The 13,318-nt window shown below is 39.2% G+C and overlaps 1 protein-coding gene across 2 annotated transcripts; it reads left to right on the top strand.

Annotated features, from left to right (window-relative positions):
• The first annotated feature begins 2,049 nt into the window (after positions 1-2,049).
• On the top strand, positions 2,050-12,663 carry LOC308089280 (annexin A3-like). Of its 2 annotated transcripts, none has more exons than XM_080433908.1 (14): positions 2,050-2,107; positions 3,439-3,490; positions 3,731-3,778; positions 4,003-4,090; positions 4,593-4,687; positions 5,329-5,442; positions 5,956-6,046; positions 6,246-6,325; positions 6,917-6,973; positions 7,520-7,613; positions 8,079-8,174; positions 8,727-8,785; positions 9,353-9,475; positions 10,345-12,663. In XM_080433908.1, exons 2-14 carry the CDS (start codon positions 3,476-3,478, stop codon positions 10,405-10,407), a joined length of 1,023 nt encoding a protein of 340 aa, XP_080290034.1. In that variant the 5' UTR covers positions 2,050-2,107; positions 3,439-3,475; the 3' UTR covers positions 10,408-12,663. The 2 variants fall into 2 exon arrangements, with proteins under 2 accessions (XP_080290034.1, XP_080290035.1); XM_080433909.1 differs by having other exon boundaries at positions 10,089-12,663.
• The last annotated feature ends 655 nt before the right edge of the window (positions 12,664-13,318 follow it).

Below are 13,318 nucleotides of genomic sequence, written 5' to 3'. Positions count from 1 at the left end.
TACATGAAATGCCCTCAGTGTGGTCTAAAAGCAAGGTTTACTTGCAACACACTATTACGAACTACACAGGATGAAAAAAGTTTGTGGAGGAGAGATAGCAAGCCTGTCATGAAACTTTTGTTTAATTTATTGTACATGATTGTCACTCTGTGACTGTGACTGCCATATTTTGTCATGTAAGAGAACCACAATGGAAACAAGTCTGGGATTTATTGAGTCTCATCCTCAAATGGTCATAACTGTATGTGTATATTATTACTTTTCAAATAAGCTAAACTAAAGCCAAAACAGGTTTGGGAATTAACCACTGCTACAGGCTGCTAGTAGGGCTAATTTATTGGTCAAATTTCCAGAGGCAATGCTGGGAATTTTACAAATTGTAAGAATGTTGTAGCCTGTTTACCAGGTTCCTTAAGCCTAACCCCTTTTATTTATTTTTGTACCCATTCCTTTGGTGTATTGCCCACTGCTCCTAGTTAGGATAAATGCAGAGGACAATTTTGAACAATGTGCAAACTGTTTATACTTAGCTGCGTGAAAATAGCAAATGTATAATTCAATTCAATTCAATTCAATTTTATTAAAGTGTCAAATCACAACAAGTTGTCTCAAGACACTTTACATGTAGAGAAGAGACCCGACATCCCACCCTGAGCAAGCAATTTTGCGACAGTGGCAACGAAAAACTCCCTCTTAACTGGAAGAAACGTCAGGCAGACCCTAGGCTCTAGGGTGGCGGCCTTCTGCCTCGACCGTGTCTGGGGAAAGAAGAGAGAGAGAGGGAGAGACAGAGGAGAGACAGAAAGAGATACAGTGTAAGATAGTATAATAGTGTAAGATAGTATATGATAATATAATATAGTATAGCAATAATGTGTATGCAGTATATAATGGTATAATATAAGAATGTTAAGATAGTATACAGTATAGTGTAGTGGTATAGTGTAGTGTAGTAGAAATCCACGGTATAAGCATGCAATGCGATGCAATGCATAGAGTTGTAAGCTCAGGGGCTCACACATACTCAACATTAGAGCAGGTTGAGAAATGTCATGTCAGAGCAGGAGGAGGAGGGGCCAACACGGACCAGAGGTTCCTATCATTTGCATCTGAGTATCGTGTACCATACTTAGTATTCAGCATTTGCCTCTGATGACTTGACACAGTAAAATCCTCAGTGTTAATCCCCACGAGGGTCCATTTGGTTACATTTGTACACTTTCAGAGTTATACATGGATAAATTATCACATTAACATAACACCTTAACACAAATTGCTGTGTACCAGCTTTGCAGTACAAGTTGATCTCTAATCACACAGTCATAATCCAAAACTTACTATATCCCAAACCTGGAATAAATAACGACCAAACAGATTGTTTTAAGAAAAAGAGTAAATATACTTCTATACAGTACACTTTTAGAAAGCTACTCAAGTAGTCATAAGTCATAAGATTCAATACATGATTTATTAAATCCCATATACAGGTACATTACACCAAATGTATTTTGGTTCGTCCACATTGTAGCAACAACACAAAGAATAACAATAAAGTAACAAGATCAAAATAAACAAACATATGTGTGCACATGTCTGTCTGTCTGTCTGTCTGTCGGTCTGTCTGTCTGTCTGTCTGTCTGTCTGTCTGTCGGCCTGCCGGCCTGCCGGCCGGCCGGCCTGCCTGCCGGCCGGCCGGCCTGCCTGCCTGCGTGCGTGCGTGCGTGCGTGCGTGCGTGCGTGCGTGCGTGCGTGCGTGCGTGCGTGCGTGCGTGCGTGCGTGCGTGCGTGCGTGTGTGCGTGCTTGTGTGTGTTATTGTCAATTCATATATAAAGTATCAGGTGCCTGTGTGTGTGGGATGTGTTTAAATAGTGTAGTAGTGTGGTCTGTGTGTGTGTGTGTGTGTGTGTGTGTGTGTGTGTGTGCGTGCGTGCGTGCATGGTTGCCTCAGGCAGAGTGGGAATGGGCTCTTACACAAGGCTGGCACACCCAGGACTGGGTGGGTGTGGCCAGGTAGTAACCAGGTTTTTTGTTCAGGCTGAACGGTGACATCATCAGGTGTTCTGCTCAGCTGTCTGTACGGGGAAGTGTCTCTGTTCAAACAAACAGGTAAGATTTTCTTAATATTAATACATTATTTCTGCCTTCAGTAAACATTTATCTGGCTAGTATTGTGTATGTTCATACGACATAGTTAAAACAAGTTATGTCTTAGAAAAATGAATGCAACAAAGGCTAGAATTAAACAGGAAGCATATGCTATTGTCTGGTAGGCTACATTCTCAGTTATAGAAAGTGTTCAGCATGACAGTCAGGACGGGAGCTAATCTAAGCTATCAAATATGTGACCAGGAAGGGAAACAGCCAGAGCACTGTGGATTGTTGAACAATCATGTAGAAATGCACTGTTCATGTACACATAAACATGTAGCTGCTGCATCACAATATTACTTGCTATATACCATTCTGCTGATGATACCAACATGACCTCGGCACATCATTTCATTCTCAGCCAACGGTTCTTGAATTAGAATAAGTACAATAAGATAAAGGGTAAATAGTTTCTAATATAAAACAAATAATAATAATAATCTGTATCAGCATTTAAAAATCTTTCATTAATTGGGGGAAAAAATAATTTGTAAAGATGGTCATTGTGGGATGGAGGATGGCTGATTTAGGCAGTCACACTTGACCTGAGTCAAACTAATTGGACTCAGAGCCAGGTGAGACTACACACCTGTTGTGCAATGTCGATGCACACAGGATAATTCCCCACACATCAGTTGTCCCCTGTAACACTTTAGTACCACAGTATGGCAAGCAGCAGTGATTCTATCGTCCATTGAATTCATTGGAGAAGTGGCGCCCTGTTCTATTCGGTTCCTCAAGCTATAGCTCACAGGATAAAGAACTTTATAACCTCAAAGCCTTGGCTGTGTCTGTCCTACAATTAAGCCGGTTACACTGGACAAACTGCTTGCCATTGCCTTAATTAATAGCCACAAGGAAATAAACAAGATAGCATCATGCCATTACTGAGGCTCTGTTTGTGGAGATTGGTTTATACACCTAGCTCTGAGTCCAATTAGTTTGACTCAGGCCAGGTATACTGCTTAAATCACCCACAATCATCTTGTCAGATTAATTTCTCCTCATTGTTTACCTCTGCCGTGGAATAGTTCTATTCACACTTACAATGTCACAATCTCTGATATACACTTAGGACACCAAATTGTAGTTATCCCCTCTTCTGCATCTGGGCCATTTTGATTTAGTTGTGATATAAATTTTATTTAGTCATCTTGTACTATTTGCAGCCAAAACATGCTCTGTTGCCAATGCCATGCTTTTTTTTTTTTTTTTTATTATCCTAGAAAAGGTTTGCTGCAAAAAGAACTGTTCAACCAATTATTACTCTATTTTCTCTTTATTTACAGTCTTATTCCAAGTCACAAGTATTTCCGGTTGCAAATAATGGCAACTCTATGGGTAAGATGCTGTGTGTTGTTTTGAAACAATCTCTGGACTATTTATATTGTACATACACAATTGGGGTTTCTCTTTATTATGGCATTAGAAATGCTGAGCTGTGTGAAATGAATACTACATAATTGTTACTAATTATTATTCCTTCTACTGGGCTTAAATTAATATCTGTCACTGTATGAAATGTTATCCACATCTTATCTATTGTGGCTCAAATGGTTTTCTATTCTTTCCCTCCAATAGGATGATTTGGACAGTCTGGTGAATTCTCCTGACTCCTACACAGCATCGGTAGGTCCACCCATAATATGGTTCGATTTATGCAAAAGATTTAACGAGGTGGAGGGGGACCTAAGCCCTATTATATATTGTACGTACAACAAAACAATACAGAAGCAAATCCAAGCAAATCCAAGCAAATCCAACCCTCAGTTACAAGTTACAACCCCTTCATTGTGATTAGTCCTGTTTGTTGCAGGATATGAACTCATCTGCTTTTGTTTTTCCCTGTGCAGAGTGGAGAGAGAGGCACCGTTAAACCCAAAGCAGACTTTGATGCAGGGGATGATGTTGTGGCTCTAAGAAAGGCTATTGAAGGACTTGGTACAGTGCAAGAGTTTTATACTGCTACTACTACTGCATTCCCAACACATTTCATGAAAATCCAGCCTTTGTTCTTTTGTTATGCTGTTAAAGCTGCAATCTTTGATTGACTAAAACGTATGTTAATACAACTATAACTAGTACATCTGCATTGGTTGGAAGTGGTCTCCCTACCTTTGAGACAATTAGACACTGGTGTCTGATAGGACACCTACTGGTTGACAAATAGTACTGTCTGAAAGTGCAATATCTCCCCTGGTCAAGAGGGCATTCCCTCTTGAAAGAGTGATAGAAATGTGGTCTCCCACGAGACTCCCAGGTAGGACATAAAAATTATGCATTTTGCAGCTTTAACAGTCAAACTACTCTTGACTGAGTTAAAAGTGCCTTTTATTTGTGCCACATTTCATAAAAAACTGCAGACTCTTTACATTCTGTATTTATGCAGCATTATTTATTTTTGCTGTACCTCAGGAAAAACCTTTTCTGTTGTCATTTGCAGGAACCAAGGAGAAGGTCGTGATTGATATTTTGACCCGCAGGACCAGTGCTCAGAGACAAGTTATCTGCGAAGGCTACCTGAAGGCCACAGGCAGAGTAAGCTCTATTCGGTTCTTAAGTCTGACGTCATTTTGTAGTCCGACGTCACGTCCGGGTCCAAAAGGCACCAGCGCCGTCCACTCTTCATTGTAAACAAACATGTTGGAACCCGTAAATCTTTTTACAATAACCTCCTTTTTCAGAAATGAACCATTGAGGGTTAATAATGGTCTTAATGCTAATATCATAGACAGTAAAAAGTAGGCTAATATATTTATATTTGTATTTAATTATTATTATTAACATTATAATATATATTTTTTTATATTTATTTATATATATATATATTTATATATAGATGTAAATAAATAAAAAACGATTTCCTCTTCTTTTTGTCGTTGCCAGGAAAGCGGTAGAATGACACTTTAGTCGTTTAGTTTCAGATAAGACTTTGCCCTTTGCTCCTTCATTCGGTTCAGGAAACCTTTCTCTCATTGTGTCTTCCTGTGAGACTGAAAACATTGTGTCCATTGATTAAGTTTGACTGACTTTGTAGGCATATTTGTTGATTTATAGCCCAGTTAGTTAATTATGTTTATGTATACATCACCTGCTGCCCATAATTGCAAATTAAGTGTAATTTTGTGTGTGTTTGTGTGTACTGTATATGACAAGCTGTCCCTCTGTGTTTCCACCAGACATTAGTGGAGGACATAAAAGGGGACACCCACGGCGACTTTGAGGACATTCTGGTGGCACTGGTCACCCCTCCTGCCACGTACGACAGCCATGAAGTCACCCGAGCAATGAAGGTCGGCCTCTTCAGATTCCTTTCTACAATGTTTTATATCCATTTGACTTAAATCATTTTCCCATCCACAATATAACGCAGATGTCACTCAGATATTGGATAATTTTGGGGTGGAGTGATGCTCTTTATTTGATATTTGTTAAACCTGTCCTCATCTTAGTTTACTGCCCTTTTGAATGAATAAGCATATAATCAGGGTTCTATTTGTTAATAAAACGAATTAGCCGTTTACATCTTTGTTCAACAAATAGTGAAAATAGCTGATCTACAAGCTTACGATGCTTTGCATCGCAACACGTGAGCTTGTAGATCTGATTTCTTCACTATTTAGTCTTGACACATTTAACAATTAAATTGGGATATTGTCTAACATGTATTGCAAACATATCAGACAGTCAGAATTTTCCGAGGAATTGTGTGCATTCTGTATTTAATTATGACCAGTGGGGGGATATCAAAAGTGGAGGCATATGACGGAGCATCAGTAGTCTAAATATTCAGTATGTGTTCGCAGGGAGCTGGGACGAAAGACAGCTTCTTGATTGAAATCTTTGCGTCAAGATCCAACAAGCAGATAGCAGCTCTCTCCGATGCTTATTTGGAAGGTAAAGATTGACATAAGTCTTAAACTCAATTTATATTCCGTTGCACAGCGCTGGCACTTGCCGACCAGACAATTTGTTGTCTACAAGCAACACCGTTATGCGACTGAGTATTCATTAATTTGCCTGTTACTTCTCAAACATTCCCAGATTGTGATTGATATAATCGTTTGTGTAAATACCCCTCCCATCACCCCAACAGAAAATGAGACGAAGTTGATCCATGACCTGAGAAAGGAGGTGTCTGGAGAATATGGCAAAGCCCTTCTCCTTTTAGCTGAGGTATGGAGGAGAAGAAACTCAACATTCAAACACAAAATAATGTACAGCAAGATACTGTATCAGTGCTGTAGTTGCAGCGAGATAATTCTATAATCCAAGTCAAAAGGCTGGCTTAAAGTGATGATGAACCTTTGGTTCTAAAGCTACCTGGTCAGGATTTAATTTTATTGTTTATAATTGTTGCCTGTGCTTCATGAATGAGGGAAATGTTTTTCTCTTTCATTGTATGAAGTCGCCTATGTCTGTCTGATGTATCCCTCAAAACCACACTTTTAGCACCTGTTACTGAGCACCACAGACATTGATAAGTCACCTGTCGGTGTCAGTGATAATGACAATTATGTTTACCAATTAGGTGATGTAATATTTTGACTTTATCATGCCCAGGTATAGCTATATAACAGAATGTTGTATACAGTATCACTTAAACTTAGTTACTGGAGAGCTGATGGAATAACATATAAAACAGTAAAACATTTGATTAATTAAATCTAGTATATAAATAGATTATGTTTCAATGTGGGGATTTTGAATAGGTTCCACAAAGTGTGATAACTGATGTAATGGTTCGTGTCTTTGTTTTATCTCCAGGGTAAGAGGGACGAGGGCACCACAGTGGATAAGGAGAAGGCTCGAGAAGATGCCAAGGTATTATGATCTCCACCGTTCCTCTGTGTTCTGTCATGGTTGTGAAACATGTTTTTAACCCTGGCAGACATATTTTGGGCATGTTATTAATAATCAAACTTTTCCTTGTTTTTATAACTAATACAATCTCCCAACATGTCGCACCATGACACATTGAGAGCTTATAGATCAGCTATTTTTACCTTGTGTATATTTCAGGTTTCAGTTAAATACTGTATTCTATTGCGAAAACCAAAACAAATTTTGCAGGCATTTCGAGACAGCAAAGTGAAGGCTAATTTACACTTCAGTAAAATGGGTCAGGCAACATGTTGCTTGACACATTATGTTTATGTTTTGGATTGTCAAGAGTTGACAGGCAAAACTGAACCATGTCAGTCAGGCTGAGCCACTATGCCAGAAATATAAATTAAAAACCTGAGCCAAACTACTACCAATCACTGGCATTGTTTGACCATGGAGAGTAGTGTCATCATTCCAAATACACATAATGGCCTCTATCCAAAAGATTTTTTAAAATAATATTTCATGTTCTTCTTCCCGTAGACTCTGTACAATGCCGGGGAGAAGAAGTGGGGCACGGACGAGTCCAAGTTCATTGACATCCTGTGCCACAAAAGCATACCTCAGCTAAGACAAAGTACAGCAGACTTTAATTTCAGTCCATATGCTTTCAGTAATATTGTGTAGTTAATCGATCTCTGAGAGTGTACAAATGGAACCAAATGGATATTTGGTTGCATTTATACATCGAGTTAACGCTGGACACCTGGAGTTAACCTGGAGCTGCGGTATAACTTTCCTCTCCCCGGATTTGAAGCTGGTTTCCTGACATTTTTACCATTGAGCTAATAGAGCCTGCCTGCTTGCTCAGGGGATAAATTCATGTCAGATCCTGTGTCTATAGGTGAGACATGACACTATCTAAATGTCTCAGTAGAAGAGCAGGGAGGGAGACAAAATACAACCACCCCAATTGTATAAGTTATATTGTATTAACATACTCTACCATACAGATTGGACAAAATTTTAATTTATCAATTTAAAAAGTGACAAGTGCTGCTTTAACACTCACTGTATACTGACGCTTTGATTCCATGTCTAGCTCTTGTGGAGTACAAGAACATCAGTGGCAAGACCCTACAAGAAAGCATCGAAGGGGAAATGTCTGGAGATCTTGAAGAACTGCTAGTGGCTATTGGTACTGTATTATGCCATTTGTACTGTAGCAAGTATATAAACAGTGCGGCAGCACCCCGTAGTGGTGTATTAATGAATGGCAGGGGGAGCTCAGTTGAGATGGAAAGCCATCAATATTTAAAGGCTTTCATTCCAAAATATTGTACATTTAAGTAGTTATATTTTAAATAATGTGTTTATTGATCATTTTTTGACGTACAATGACAACATCAAAACAATATTTTAAGCATTTTAAACCTCTATTTGATAGTGATAGGAAAAAAGGAAAGAGAGTAGGGAAATGATGGCAAACGGCAAATGTCTGGCCAGCCGGGAATTAAATCAGCGATGCTCTGATATGGGAATTTCCTGCCCAATTTCCGCCCTAACCACCTGGTTATTGGGACACCCACTATCTCTCCTATCAGAAACCATTTTATACAATAATGTTCCGTTGTGGTTTAAACCAAATTAGCTAACTTTTCACTTGTGTATATACAATATAAAACAAATGATATTTTGACCTCATGCTTGTTCTTAAACATAATGAATCTAACTGGTGTCTCTCCTTCAGTGAAATGTGTGAAGAATGTCCCAGCCTACCTAGCTGAATGTCTTCAAAAGAGCCTGAAGGTGAATTACACACTCAAATGATATCCTGCAGTGTAAAAAGAAAACTCTTGAGAGTGTACAATGGACAGCCTGGTCACCAGAGAAAACATGGTCCCTGTACCAAAACATTTTGTGTCAACTAAGGTGTCTAGATGTGGACCATGTCAACTAAATTCTAGATTTGTACACATAACTGAGAACCCTAAACCTGTGGCTGCAACATTGAGATATGCCTGCCTTGCAATGTTGACATGCAACGGTGTCAGTGGTTTGCAGAAATATACAGCAGTAATGTTTCTTCTCTGGTGATTTGAGATTAAAATTGAACCGCAAGGAGGTGAAAGTTGTTAACCAATTAAAGTGAAAATACTATCTGAATATAGAGCTAGTTATTTATTTTATCCAGTTATTTATTGTATTTATTTATTGTGAAAATAAGAGTTAAATAGCTCTATATTCTAATGGCAACCATTACTAGAGAACTGAGGCCTCCCTGTCTCTCCAACTGTTAAGTAAACAAATACCTTTTCAGTTTGGGATACCAAATCCAATCAAATGTGTATTGCTTGATATCCATCCAATGTTAAGGGTTGTGGAACGGACGAGGCCACTCTAAACTGGATCATGGTGAGTCGTTCTGAGCTGGACCTTCTGGACATCAGAGCAGAGTTTAAGAAGCTCTATGAATACTCCCTGCATTCTGCCATTGAGGTGAGGAACCCGTCAACAAGATGTTAACGTTCTACCATTGGTCAATTGTCCTTGAGCAAGACACTGAACCCCTAACCGCTCCCAATGAGCAGGATGGTTCCTTGCATGGTTTCCTCTGCCGTTTGAGTGAATGTGTGTGTAAATGGGTGAATGTAATACACTGTGTAAAGCGTTTCGGATAACGGTGGGGGCACTATATAAATGGGTCATTTACCATTAATTTATTTTACCAAACACTGTGTCCCTAAACCTGAAACTGCTACTGCTGCTATGCATTGTGGTCTATTCTTTACACAACACACAGTATTGGCTCTCACTAAGATAATTGTAATTAAAAGTAGGGTAAAGTGATCTTTTTTTGGTTAAAACTAAGTTGTTTTTTTGTGGGGTAAAAGGTCAAAGCTCTATATTCTGATAAAAAAAAAGAATAATCTCACTTATCCTAACTTTTAATTTAATCATGTCTGTGGGTGTATGGTGCTGGGATTCTGTGGCCATTTTGCAACTAGCAGTGACCCAGGTGGGTGGGGGATCTTCACTTCTCATGAAAAAAAAGAGAGAAAAAAAGATACCACCTACCTGGCAAACAGTGTTGTGTTGCTCTGTCCTCCAGTCGGACCTGTCGGGCGAACATGGGGAATGTGTGACGGCCATCTGTGGAGGAGACGACTAACTCTGTCCAAAAGCCAAGAAGACTTCCTACGTCTACTACTAGCAAACTTAACACTTTCTATTCCTACCATCTCAAGTGTGCCTCATCTTCCAACTACTAATTCTGTACTTGCAATACACCTTTAGAAAGATTGATTTCAATAGCAGCATGCCAACATATGTGTTGATAGAAAATGTGTATTTGCTTGTCATTTCAGTCCGATTCTCATGGAAATTATGAAAAGACACTGCTAAAGATTTGCGGAGGAGATGATGACTGACAGACATCCTCTAGCATGTAGTGTTATTAACTAAAGCATCTACTGTATGGAGTTTCTGGCACATGCCAGCATGTGTCAGCAAGGTCTATTAAAGGAATAATTAACCCCCAAAACAACTTTTTTTTCCCTCTCCTATCAACTACTCATCATGTGAAGCCTTGAATTCATGGAGAATGTGTGTGTTGCATACCTTCACGGTGATTGAAGAATCCAAAAACGAAGAAAATACTCAATGGATTGAAGCGAATAAGGGTCCAAAATTAACCGCACCTTATGTTACCAGGAATAGTCCCATTGGGATTCAAATTCTCTTTTACAAGGGAGTCTTGGCCAAAATAGCAGCACAAAAGAAACATAAAACATAACGGTACAGATGTGGTCATGTAGTCCTTTGTCCAGTTTTTGTTTTCAATGCTGATAAGAGTCCAGTTTGGGGTGACTTTGTAGCTCACACCAATATGAAGCTGCAAATGCATTAAAAGCAGTTTCACCAAAGACTGTTTAAAAGTACTGGTCACTTTATTGTTCCAGGATAAACGACCGCGTCTCGTGCACAAACGAGGAGCACGCCTGGGCAAGGTGTGTGTGTGTATATGAACTCGGCTCTTATTGAACCCCACGTGCACACCCAGGCACTCTCCTCGTTCGTGCCTGAGACTGTTTTAGTGAGAATGCTGTGGTTTGGAAGTACTGCAGACACAGACTGGATACAAGAAACTTGGATTATGTGAAAACAGATTATTGTTTCGGCATGGCGAGAGAGTATGTTTTGCACACTGTCCGTCCGTCCGTCCGTCCGTCCGTCCGTCCGTCATTCTGTCTGTGGACAGCTAATCTCCGGCACCGTTGCCATGATCACAGCGAAACTGTGCACACACACTCCCTGGATTCTAATTCAGAACCTCTGCCCCAGATGTTTCACATAGGTCTGTTATAGCGCCACCAGGAGGCCGCTTTTTGCAAAACTATTTTTTTGACAATACTCCTACAGATTTTGTCCAAACATCATGCAAATCGGTACACAGTATCTCTATAGTCATTAAACGAAACGGGTCTTTCAGATTTTTCATATTCCATCCTGATTGGCTAAAATGACTTCGAAAGTTTGCAGGCGTGCTCTGTTTTGAACAAAATAACTGAAATCATGAACACAGCATGCAATTTCCGTGAAATTGTGCACTCACATTCCCACTAGGCCGAGGAATAAATGCCACTTGAAATGTTTCTAATCAGGTGCTATAGCAGTGAGGTGGTGCTATATCAGGCCGATTCATGTTTTTACCTAAAACTGCACCGATCTGTTTAAAACGTATGTGCACTCCTTAGAGGCCAAGGAAAAACCTTTGCCCTGCATTTTTCACATCTGCCTTTTATAGCGCCATCAGGAGGCCGATTTGTGTAAAACTTTTTTTGATATTACTCCTTCAGATTGTATCAAAATTTCACACAAATCGGTACAATTCTATAGGTGTACCGATTATATATCATCTCTATAGTCATGTGATCAAGACGGATTTTTCATATTCCATCCTGATTGGCTAAGATTGACATCTAAAGTTTGCAGGAGTGGCTTGTTTTGAACAAAATGCCGCAAATCATGAACGCAGCGTCCAATTGCGGTGAAACTTTGCACGCACATTCGCACTACGTTGAGGAACAAATGCCACCCTTTTAACATTGCCCTATCATAGCGCCACCAGGTGGCCGATTTTTGCAAAACATTTTCTTTTATATCATTCTCACAAATGTTGTCCAAACATCACGCAAATTGGTAGGCTACACATTATCTCTATAGTCAAGTGATCAAGACTGATCTGTCCGATTTCTCTTAATATTCCATCCTGATTGGCGAATTCCGAACATTGCTGGCCCACAATAACCTACCTGACCTGGCGGAGACCTGTGCTCCGAGGAGCATTTTTTCTAGTTGATATAGTGTTGCTGCTGTTCATCCTAGGCCCCTATTCTCTTCAATTCGGCAAGCACTTTCTTCATTTCTGGATTCTTCTTTCACTGTGGAGGAATGTGACACAATCTACAGTCTAATAGTTCTCAATGGTCCACTCAAATGTTGTGCAGGCTGAGTTTATGTACTGTATCCATGTATTTGCTATTGAATGATTTGCATTTATTCCTTTATCTGTATTCCATTTAGTAAGTATATCGGCACTCTGCTTGTATTTATTTATATTATAAGTGTTCACATTGTTGCTTTCTGTTTTATCCCTAATCTAATAAAAAATTAAATGAAATTAAGTATTTTATTTTTTATAATGAATGGTTATCAAAGACTAACTCAATGTAGAAAGATATTTCCCGTTCCATGCTGAAACTGCCAGACAAGACAGTAAAGGTGCTTAGGGCTGTCACGATCATGACACCTTACTTGACGATTAACTGTCATTCAAATAATTGTGATTTGACATTGAACATGGAACAGAATAAATCATTTCTATGTGCCTTTTAGGCTTTTTAAATACTAATCATAACTATGTCCAAAATAGACCATATATTTAATAATTTTATACTTATACATTTCACAAATTGCGAAAATAGCCAAGGTGGTGTATCGGCTATTTCCACTATTTTTGAAATGTTCAGAATATTTATGAAAAATGTTCAGTCAGCAGAGGCATGGCATTTACCCTACATAGCCCCAGCAAACTGAACCCTGGGTGTTGAACCCACCTAACTGGTTCTCCAAGAGAGGGTGTAATATATGCTGCAAGGGCAATTCCTAAAACATCATTTTACACTGGGCCCTGGGAATAATTCCTGCAAGACAACAGTCATTGTAGTCCAAAACATGATCCGCCTACATGTGACTGGAATTTCTATATTGTTTACACATTTTGTAAGCTAAATTTTGTTTATACATTTGGGTATAGTGTTTGCCATTTCAACCTATACC

The sequence above is a fragment of the Gymnoscopelus braueri genome, assembly GCF_963280865.1.
Source record: "Gymnoscopelus braueri genome assembly, chromosome: 7".
Taxonomy (NCBI): domain Eukaryota; kingdom Metazoa; phylum Chordata; class Actinopteri; order Myctophiformes; family Myctophidae; genus Gymnoscopelus; species Gymnoscopelus braueri.
This window is presented reverse-complemented; position numbering and strand designations above follow the sequence as displayed.

Coding starts and splice junctions, on each gene's coding strand:
- LOC308089280 (XM_080433908.1), top strand. Junction 4,091..4,592: donor AAAGGCTATTGAAGGACTTG/GTACAGTGCAAG, acceptor TGTCATTTGCAG/GAACCAAGGAGAAGGTCGTG. Junction 8,175..8,726: donor AGAACTGCTAGTGGCTATTG/GTACTGTATTAT, acceptor TCTCTCCTTCAG/TGAAATGTGTGAAGAATGTC.